Source organism: Capricornis sumatraensis, chromosome 1 (assembly GCF_032405125.1).
Source record: "Capricornis sumatraensis isolate serow.1 chromosome 1, serow.2, whole genome shotgun sequence".
NCBI classification, from domain to species: Eukaryota; Metazoa; Chordata; class Mammalia; order Artiodactyla; family Bovidae; genus Capricornis; species Capricornis sumatraensis.
In genome coordinates this window covers 203721339-203731834 of record NC_091069.1, presented here as the reverse complement: position 1 = coordinate 203731834, position 10496 = coordinate 203721339, and the positions used below count along the sequence as shown (strand labels likewise).

Genomic DNA, 10496 nt, shown 5'->3' with positions numbered 1-10496 from the left:
ATCAAGGGCAATAAAACCAAAGGAGGGGAGGAGGAAAAAACCCTATAAGATAGCCGACGACTCGGCTCATTGCCCGTTCATTTGGACGGATTTTGGAGCTGCCTCCACTTGTCCTTCTGACAGTCTATTTGCACGCTCTCCGGTCTAATCTGCAAAATTCGAGGTTCACTGATGGCAGGGGAAGACAGACGCACACAGCCGGACCCCCTCCATTCAAGGAGAAAACAGATCCCTCCGCTACCCTTCCCCTTCCCGCCCTCCGCAGTCCCTCAGGCTGCAGGTGTCTGAGCCGAGTCCCGGGTGCAAGTCCCACAGCTCAGGGAAGCGCACCGCGCGCGGGGACCCTGCTCCGTTCCTTTCCCTGCGGTTACAGCCATGCCTCGGCCCACCGAGCGACCCGCGGCTGACAGAGCCCAACTCTTCACGGCGGCAATGGGCACCTCCAGAGAAGCACCCGGCCGACCGCGGCCTCAGGCGGGGCACTGGGGCTGGGCGAGCTGGCCACCGCAGGTTCCCGGGAGAGGTGAGCGAGCCAGCGGCTGACATTTTTTGTTTGTTCCAGACTGGATGGTGGATGGCGGTAGGCCGAGGCTTTTCCGCCCGCTGAAAGTCAGCGAGAAAAACAGCGCGCGGTAACCAAAAGCACAGCACCTACGCCTGTCTCAATTAGGGTTAGGTGAGAAATGGCTGCCACCAACCCGGGGCCCACCCTCCGCATCCCGCCGCGCCGCCGGCTGCGTCTCCTTATGAATGCAGCAGCCGGCGCCTACGCGGATTGGCTGAGCCTGTCCACCGCGGTTCTCGCGATAACCGGTCTCGCAAATTTTTTTTTCAAAAGTTCTGTTTCCGGCCAAAAGGATAGTCGCCGCCCCACCCCACGTTTCTTATCCGCAGATTTGAATCTTTACTTCGGACGTATGACCTTGTGACTTGAAAATTAACTTGAGTGCTTCTGAGCGCTGTTTTCCACCTCTTAAAAACCAGGTACGGCGCACGATATCATCTTAAACAAATACAGTTCTTAGAAAAAATGTGGGGCCAATACAGTGATGCTCAGTTCTGATCATCACATTTGATAGAGAACTTTAATAGATTCCCTAGCAGCACCGATATAGAATTAGACAATTTATAGATCCAGTTCATGCTAATTCCTCTGCAGAGTCAAAAATCGATTGTGTCCTTCAGCACGCATTATATTACTTGAACTTTTATTGATCACAATTTATGCAGGCTTTTCTTTTGGTTTGCTTGTCTTTCTCCCTTACTAGATACGTTCTTAGAAGACGAGTTGTGGGCTTTCTCTTCTTCATCTCTGTCCCCTTCCCTCATGACTTCTGTGGTAGGTATGCAGATATAGAGAAATGACGAAAAGCACACATTAGGAACATGAGGGCAAAGGTTCCAAGGTGTACAAATGATGGTATGTACAAGCAGCAGGAAGTAATTCAGTTTGGCCTGAAAGAAACATTTGTGAAGAGGTGCATTTCATTTTTTGACATGTTTCCCATTTAATTAATAGTGATTGTAAACCAAACTACTAGATTGCATATGGTGTAGAAAATGATTATCTGAGAGCAGTTTTTGAACATTTCGTGAGGTACTCACTAGATCCACAAGCACTGTAGAGAGAATGATCCCAACCCCCTCATTTCAGAGTTCTTAAAGTGCTTTTTTCCTGTAAGAAATCTCAGCCAACGCGTTACCTTAATTTAAACTTCAACAGCTCAGAGAGATGGGCAAGACAAGTAGTATTCCCATTTACAAATTAAGAAGCTGAGATTTAAACAGATTAAGAGATAAAAATTTAAAGTGATTCCCAAAGTAGCTTACTGGGTTAACTAACTTAACTAATTTAACTGTGGCTTCTTAGGCAGTTAACCCAACAACTAGCCTGGAATAGACTCCAGCCTCTTAGGATTATGGATGATCCTTTTCAGGAAATCTAGGGAAGGGAAATGTGAAATTTTTCGTTTGGTAGTTTTTGTTGTTCCCGTATCAAATCAAATCCCCATAACATTTTACTTTTCTCTCATATAGAGATGCCAATAGTGGCAGCTCCATGGAGTTTACCCAATTGAAAAGTTCAACTTTTAAGATCAACCAATTATATGAAAAACACCATCGTACCTGCTACAATTTATGGTGCGTTGTTCTTTCTTAATGTGATCATGACACATTAAAGCAAAGTCCATGATTGAAAAGCCTTTATTTCCTAATAAAAGGGAGCTTCAGTTCTTAACGTTAAGATCAAGAATGAAGTAATTCGTTATATGTAATAAAAACATCCTCTGCTCAAAAAGTTGAGAGGACAGTCTAAGGAGGAGGGAACAGGTAGGATCTCAGAGGCAGCCCAACAAGCCGAGTTGGCTGAGATTTCTTATAGGAAAAAAGCACTTTAAGAACTCTGAAATGAGGGGGTTGGGATCATTCTCTCTACAGTGCTTGTGGATCTAGTGAGTACCTCACGAAATGTTCAAAAACTGCTCTCAGATAATCATTTTCTACACCATATGCAATCTAGTAGTTTGGTTTACAATCACTATTAATTAAATGGGAAACATGTCAAAAAATGAAATGCACCTCTTCACAAATGTTTCTTTCAGGCCAAACTGAATTACTTCCTGCTGCTTGTACATACCATCATTTGTACACCTTGGAACCTTTGCCCTCATGTTCCTAATGTGTGCTTTTCGTCATTTCTCTATATCTGCATACCTACCACAGAAGTCATGAGGGAAGGGGACAGAGATGAAGAAGAGAAAGCCCACAACTCGTCTTCTAAGAACGTATCTAGTAAGGGAGAAAGACAAGCAAACCAAAAGAAAAGCCTGCATAAATTGTGATCAATAAAAGTTCAAGTAATATAATGTGTGCTGAAGGACACAATCGATTTTTGACTCTGCAGAGGAATTAGCATGAACTGGATCTATAAATTGTCTAATTCTATAAGCAAAGTAACATTTTGAAAGTGCTTATAGAATCATTATCTCACTTGTATTTCATAAGGACCGTGTGAAACAGATAGGGATTAGGATTAGCAACCCCACTTACCAATGAGGAAATGGATATTCAAAATGTTTAAACAGTTTGTTGAAATGCAGCTGGTAGGCTGGCAGGGCCTGGACCTGAATCCACATATATTGCCCCTAAATTCGGAGGGAGGGCAATCTATTAGATTTAAATTCCAGCTTCAAGTTCAGCCCCAAAGCCAAATCTATCAGAAAGTCTTCCTGAACACTCAAGGTGTTTTCCCTCCTATGAAACCCCATTTCACATTTCTCTTAAGACACTAACCCACTTTGCATCTTATTGTAGTAGGTATGAATTTCATCTCTTACACTGAACTGCTGGATTCCACAGGATACAATCTGACTCCTGATTTAGCACTTACTGCACTTAAAACAGTGCTTTGCACAGGGCAGATAATACACTGTGTCATGTCAACACTGCCAACATTCTCTCAGCCATCTTGGTCATTTCAGACCCTTCTTTCCCCTTCATAACTAATTAAGCACCAAGACTTGTCAGTTTTTCATTTCTTGCTTGTAATCTTGAGTGTGAGACTTCTTTATATCTAGACTAATAACTTTTTAATTGATCATTGAATCTACAGGGCCTTTCCCAGGACAATTTATCCTCCCAACTACCACTACATTCATCTTAATTTCTTTACGTCTCCTGTTTTCAAATCTTTTACCTATACAACGTTTAAAACAAAGCCTTCCAGCCTCTGGCCTTAATTTACATTCCTAGTCATTGCTCTTAGTCTGTTCAATAAGAGCTCTTCATTTTAACTAAACCAGTGTATTAAACATGCCTTGAATATGCTTTGTTCATCCTCATATCTAGACTCTTACTCATTTCCATTATGCTCTTCTGAATATCTGCCCTTTTTTTTTCACCCTGCCATGCCCATCCTAGGTAAAGGTAAATTCGCTCAGTCGTGTCTGACTCTTTGCGACTCCATGGGCTGTAGCCTACCAGGCTCCTCTGTCCATGGGATTTTCCAGGCAATAGTACTGGAGTGGATTGCCATTTCCTTCTCCAGGGGATCTTCCTGACCCAGGGATCAAACCCCGGTCTCCCACATTGTAGACAGACGTTTAACCATCTGAGCCAATAGGGAAGGCTTCCCTCTGCTATGAAATCTTCCCTCATAGCAACCTTCCTTTCATAAACTTCAACAAACTGAAAGCTATATCACTTATTTGGCACATACTATGTTGTACCACAAATTGCTCTCTCCCTCTAAAGGAAATGTCAGATCTCCAAGGTCAAGAATAATGTCTCCTCTAGCATTTAACTTGCTTCCCAGGAAGCGCTAGTGATAAAGAACTGGCCTGCCAATGCAAAAGAAATGAGACATGGTTTCAATCCCTGGGTCAGGAAGATACCCTGAAGTGGGGCATGACAACGCACTCCAGTATTCTGGCCTGGAGAATTCCATGGACAGAGGTGCCTGGTGGGCTACAGTCTATGGGGTCATGAAGAGTGAAGATACAACTGAAGAAACTTAGCACGAGCATTTAATTTGGTTCAACTCAGTAAGCATCTGTTATTTGACTGCTTCTCCATTATAGAAATACAAGAGAGACATGGACATTCCAATAACTGAAATATTTTGTTTTCCCAGAAATATATAATATCCAAAGTTTTCTATCACATATACCCAAAACATTTTCTCCTAACCATGTTATCTGTAGTCAGAAGCATCTCTGGTGTACTATATTGGGTCCAACTTCTTTATATTCTGCAGCAGTGATCCACATGTCCTGGAAGGCAGACAGGGATGCAAGAATAGAGCCTCCCATCCACACTGATATTTTCCTTTCTGGGGGAGCAATAACCTGCACAGGGGTGTTGGCAGGCACCATCTTTGCTATATCCTTAACTAGACGTTTATCTAAACCAGGGAAAGAGGTTGATCCCCCAGCAAGGATAATATTGGAGAAAAAAGCATTCCTCAGATCTGCATCGCATTTCATTATGCTGCTGAAGCACATCTTATCAATGCCAGGGGTCTCAAGGTGCATGAGACTTGGAGAGAAGAGAGCCTCTGGACAATGAAAGAGCTGATTATGGAGCTTGAACCTCTTCCCATCAGGTAGTTGGTAAATCTTCTCTATACAGGCAGCTTTCTTGGCCTTTTCTTCCTCAAAGTTCATTGCCACATAGCAATAGGTTTCCTTAATGTCTGTGATGATCTTTCTGTCTGAAGCATGAAGCAGCATGATGCCCTTCTCCTTCAGCAGCATCATGAGGTGGTTGGTGAGGTCAAGACCTGCCAGATCTAGTTGCTGGACACCATGAGGCAGACAGTAACCCTCAAAGATGGGTACACACTGGGTAACCCCAGCACCTGAATTCAGCACAAAGCCAGTTGTGAAGCCAGCTGCAAAGAGAGCTAGCACCCCCTGGATGGACATAAAGAAAGCAGGAACCTCCAGATGCTCAAAAAACACCTCAGTGACCCGTTGCCGGTTGGCCAGTGGGTTCAGTGCTGACTCTGTAATCAAGACGGGGCCATCACAGGGCTTTAGCCCAAGGCTGTCATCATAGATATGCTGCCACATGATCTCCATGTCCCCCCACGAAGTAATGAGACCACGTTCCACTGGGTAGCTGTAAGAAGAGCGATAAGATAAATGGGAGCTTTAAATTTTTCCAGTTTTTACTCTCTTCAAACTTGGGTTAATCCTCATATTTATTAACAGTATCCCTTTATGGGCGGTGACTGCCAGCAAAAGATACCCTAGCTACCTTCCTCTGAAATTTTTTGTTGATTTCCATCTTCCCTGTCCCTTTGGAATACCGTTTTTAATTAAAAAGAAAATAGGGAGATCTTCACATGATAGTAGTTTTCATATCAGTTAGCTGAAAACAAATAGCCCAAATGACAAAGGTACCAGGAATTAACATTTCTAAATGAACTTGTATTTTATGAACGATAATGTTTATACATTTGAATATATTCGAATAGATACAAAGAGCAAGTAATGTTCACTCTTAAGGTATGTGGTACACTCAGAGATTTGTGCTCAAGCGTTTGCAATAACGCTGCCTGGCAGAAACTCTCCTTACTCGCTTTTTATCCTTTCTCTAGCCTCGGTCCCTCCTCTGGGTTCTCCCGCCTTCCCCTCCACCGGGTCCTGCCCGCCGGGAGAAGGCGGTACCTGATGGAAAGCGAGCTTCTCCGCTGCTCCGCTTGGTCTCCCACGCACACTTCCTGCGCGCCCTCGACGCCTTTGGCGCGGCCCACAATGTCCGAGTAGACAAACTGAGGCTCCCGGGACCCGGCCAGGCCCGCCTTGATCACTCCTGAGCCGTTGTCGATCACCACTGGTAGCTGGTAGTAGCTCATGCCGCCGCCGCCTCCTGTCTCCCGGCTGCTCGGACTGCCGTGGCTGCGGGGAGCGAGGAGAGTGATGTGCGGGGTCTCAGTTCCTGGAACCCCGCGTCATAGAGGCCGTGGCACCGCCCCATGTGTCTGAGCCGGGCGGGCTAGGGAAGGGGTCGGGGGGAACGGGGGAGGGGTTGGGGGCAAGAGAGTCCCAGGCAGAGGACTCAATGGATGCAAGGTGCGCTCTAAAGTGCAACTTAGAATTGCGTCGGCCTGGACCACTCCTCACCCCCTTGGAATCCAGGAATACCAATATCAGGAAAACCTGACTTTCTTCCCCAAAAGCTTAATAAAAAAAAAAAGGCTTCACAAAAGGCTATCTCTAATATCTCCATGAGCTGTGAAAACCTTTTATTTCTCAACGTCATTAAAATGAAGTCACTCAGTCGTGTCCGACTCTGCGACCCCATGGCCTGTACAGGCGCCTTCATGGAATTTTCCAGGCAAGGATACTGTAGTGGGTTGCCATTTCCTTCTCCAGGGGATCTTCCTGACCCAGGGATCGAACCCGGGCCTCCTGCACTGCAGGCAGACTATTTACCATCTGCTGCTGCTGCTGCTAAATCACTTCAGTCGTGTCTGACTCTGTGTGACTCCATAGACGGCAGCCCACCAGGCTCCCCCGTCCCTGGGATTCTCCAGGCAAGAACACTGGAGTGGGTCTTTACCAGAATGTAGATTCTGGTTAATACATGCCTGTCCAGGGTCCTGCGGGAAGTTCTCAGATGTGCCCTTGAAATTGACAAAAGGTGCAGAGATTTGAACGGGGAAAGTGTTGTATAAAGCGGGGCACGATTCACGCTTTTCAACTTCTTGAAAGAGAACTTTGTCAATTTCTAAAAGGAGAAAGGGGAAAAGTGCCAGGATTTAAAGTGGATTTAACATAAATTATATCTATACATAATCGGCAATACTTTGTTTCTTTCTCCGTGGTTTCTAAACAAAGTGTACTCAAAACCGAAATAGTACCATCTCACTTTTAATTATTTTTTAGTAATCCCATCAGATTACTCCTCCAATCCCCGCCTCCGGTGTAATATGGACGCTCACTCTCCCTAAAAATTACTGATTTTTAAAGGTGTATCTGCTTCTTTTCAGAATAAACGATATTACTTAGGTCATAAGAAGTTCAGGCTTAGAAGATATATGCACGCTGTGCGGCAAAAAGTGCATCTTGGTGTCTGATTGAAAAAAAAAAACCCTGAATTTTGCACACCCTATAGAAGATTTAAATTTACCCATTCCAGTCCATTTTAGTTCGCTGATTCCTAGAATGTCGACGTTCACTCTTGCCATCTCTTGTTTGACCACTTCCAATTTGCCTTGATTCATGGACCTGACATTCCAGGTTCCCATGCAATATTGCTCTTTACAGCATCAGACTTTGCTTCTATCACCAGTAACATCCACAGCTGGGTATTGTTTTTGCTTTGGCTCCATCCTTTCATTCTTTCTGGAGTGATTTCTCCACTGATCTCCAGTAGCAATATTGGGCACCTACTGACCTGGGGAGTTCCTCTTTCAGTGTCCTATCATTTTGCTCAGGTGACCATTATATCTACTACTGTGGGCAGGAATCCCTCAGAAGAAATGGAGTAGCCATCATGGTCAACAAAAGAGTCTGAAATGCAGTACTTGGATGCAATCTCAAAAATGACAGAATGATATCTGTTCGTCTCCAAGGCAAACCATTCAATATCACAGTTATCCAAGTCTATGCCCCAACCAGTCACGCTGAAGAAGCTGAAGTTGAATGGTTCTATGTGAAGACCTACACGACCTTTTAGAAGTAACATCCAAAAAAGATGTCCTTTTCATTATGTGGGACTGGAATGCAAAAGTAGGAAGTCAAGAAACACCTGGAGTAACAGGCAAATTTGGCCTTGGAGTGCGGAATGAAGCAGGGCAAAGACAAATAGAGTTTTGCGAAGAAAATGCACTGGTCATAGCAAACACCCTCTTCCAACAACACAAGAGAAGACTCTACACATGGACATCACCAGATGGTCAACACCGAAATCAGATTCATTATATTCTTTGCAGCCAAAGATGGAAAAGCTCTATACAATCAACAAAAACAAGACCAGGAGCTGACTGTGGCTCAGATCATGAACTCCTTATTACCAAATTCAGACTCAAATTGAAGAAAGTAGGGAAAACCACCAGACCATTCAGGTATGACCTAAATCAAATCCCTTATGATTATACAGTGGAAGTGAGAAATATATTTAAGGGCCTAGATTTGATAGATAGAGTGCCTGATGAACTATGGAATGAGGTTCGTGACACTGTACAGGAGACAGGGATCAAGACCATCCCCATGGAAAAGAAATGCAAAACAGCAAAATCGCTGTCTGGGGAGGCCTTACAAATAGCTGTGAAAAGAAGAGGCGAAAAGCAAAGGAGAAAAGGAAAGATATAAGCATCTGAATGCAGAGTTCCAGAGAATAGCAAGAAGAGATAAGAAAGCCTTCTTCAGCGATCAATGCAAAGAAACAGAAAAAACAACAGAATGGGAAAGACTAGAGATCTCTTCAAGAAAATTAGAGATACCAAGGGAACATTTTATGCAAAGATGGGCTCGATAAAGGACAGAAATGGTATGGACCTAACAGAAGCAGAAGATATTAAGAAGAGGTGGCAAGAATACACAGAAGAACTATACAAAAAAGATCTTCACGACCCAGATAATCATGATGGTGTGATCACTAATCTAGAGCCAGACATCTTGGAATGTGAAGTCAAGTGGGCCTTAGAAAGCATCACTATGCACAAAGCTAGTGGAGGTGATGGAATTCCAGTTGAGCTGTTTCAAATCCTGAAAGATGATGCTGTGAAAGTGCTGCACTCAATATGCCAGCAAGTTTGGAAAACTCAGCAGTGGCCACAGGACTGGAAAAGGTCAGTTTTCATTCCAATCTCAAAGAAAGGCAATGCCAAAGAATGCTCAAACTACCTCACAATTGTACTCATCTCACATGCTAGTAAAGTAATGCTCAAAATTCTCCAAGCCAGGCTTCAGCAGTACGTGAGCTGTGAACTTCCTGATATTCAAGCTGGTTTTAGAAAAGGCAGAGGAACCAGAGATCAAATTGCCAACATCCGCTGGATCATGGAAAAAGCAACAGAGTTCCAGAGAAACATCTATTTCTGCTTTATTGACTATCAAAGCGTTTGACTGTGTGGATCACAAGAAACTGGAAAATTCTGAAAGAGATGGGAATACCAGACCACCTGACCTGCCTCTTGAGAAATATATATGCAGGTCAGGAAGCAACAGTTAGAACTGGACATGGAACAACAGATTGGTTCCAAATAGGAAAAGGAGTGCGTCAAGGCTGTATATTGTCACCCTGCTTATTTAACTTCTATGCAGAGCACATCATGAGAAACGCTGGACTGGAAGAAACACAACCTGGAATCAAGATTGCCGGGAGAAATATCAATAACCTCAGATATGCAGATGACATCACCCTTATGGCAGAAAGTGAAGAGGAACTAAAAAGCCTCTTGATGAAAGTGAAAGTGGAGGGTGAAAAAGTTGGCCTAAAGCTCAACATTCAGAAAACAAAGATCATGGCATCTGGTCCCATCACTTCATGGGAAATAGTTTGGGAAGCAGTGGAAACAGTGTCAGAGTTTATTTTTTGGGGCTCCAAAATCACTGCAGATGGTGATTGCAGCCATGAAATGAAAAGACACTTACTCCTTGGAAGGAAAGTTATGACCAACCTAAACAGTATATTCAAAAGCAGAGACATTACTTTGCCGACTAAGGTCCGTCTAGTCAAGGCTATGGTTTTTCCTGTGGTCATGTATGGATGTGAGAGTTGGACTGTGAAGAAGGCTGAGTGCCAAAGAATTGATGCTTTTGAACTGTGGTGTTGGAGAAGACTTGAGGGTCCCTTGGACTGCAAGGAGATCCAACCAGTCCATTCTGAAGGAGATCAACCCTAGGATATCCTTGGAAGGAATGATGCTAAAGCTGAAACTCCAGTACTTTGGCCACCTCATGTGAAGAGCTGACTCATTGGAAAAGACTCTGATGCTGGGAGGGATTGGGGGCAGGAGGAGAAGGGGATAACAGAGGATGGGA

General features: G+C 44.0%; 1 protein-coding gene across 1 annotated transcript; it reads right to left on the bottom strand.

Moving 5' to 3' along the window:
* Window positions 1–4703: 4703 nt before the first annotated feature.
* On the bottom strand, window positions 4704–6361 carry ACTRT3 (actin related protein T3). Its single transcript, XM_068985778.1, has 2 exons — window positions 6174–6361; window positions 4704–5622 (listed from the first exon to the last, which is right to left on the bottom strand). Exons 1-2 carry the CDS (start codon window positions 6359–6361, stop codon window positions 4704–4706), a joined length of 1107 nt encoding a protein of 368 aa, XP_068841879.1.
* Window positions 6362–10496: the final 4135 nt, after the last annotated feature.

What these genes read in the sequence shown, in the direction of transcription:
- ACTRT3 (XM_068985778.1), bottom strand. Translation starts at nt 6,361, where the DNA reads ATGAGCTACTACCAGCTACCAGTGGTGATCGACAACGGCTCAGGAGTG. An exon ending in AGAAGCTCGCTTTCCATCAG is followed by an intron (nt 5,623 to 6,173) that starts GTACCGCCTTCT and finishes CTCTTCTTACAG; the next exon opens with CTACCCAGTGGAACGTGGTC.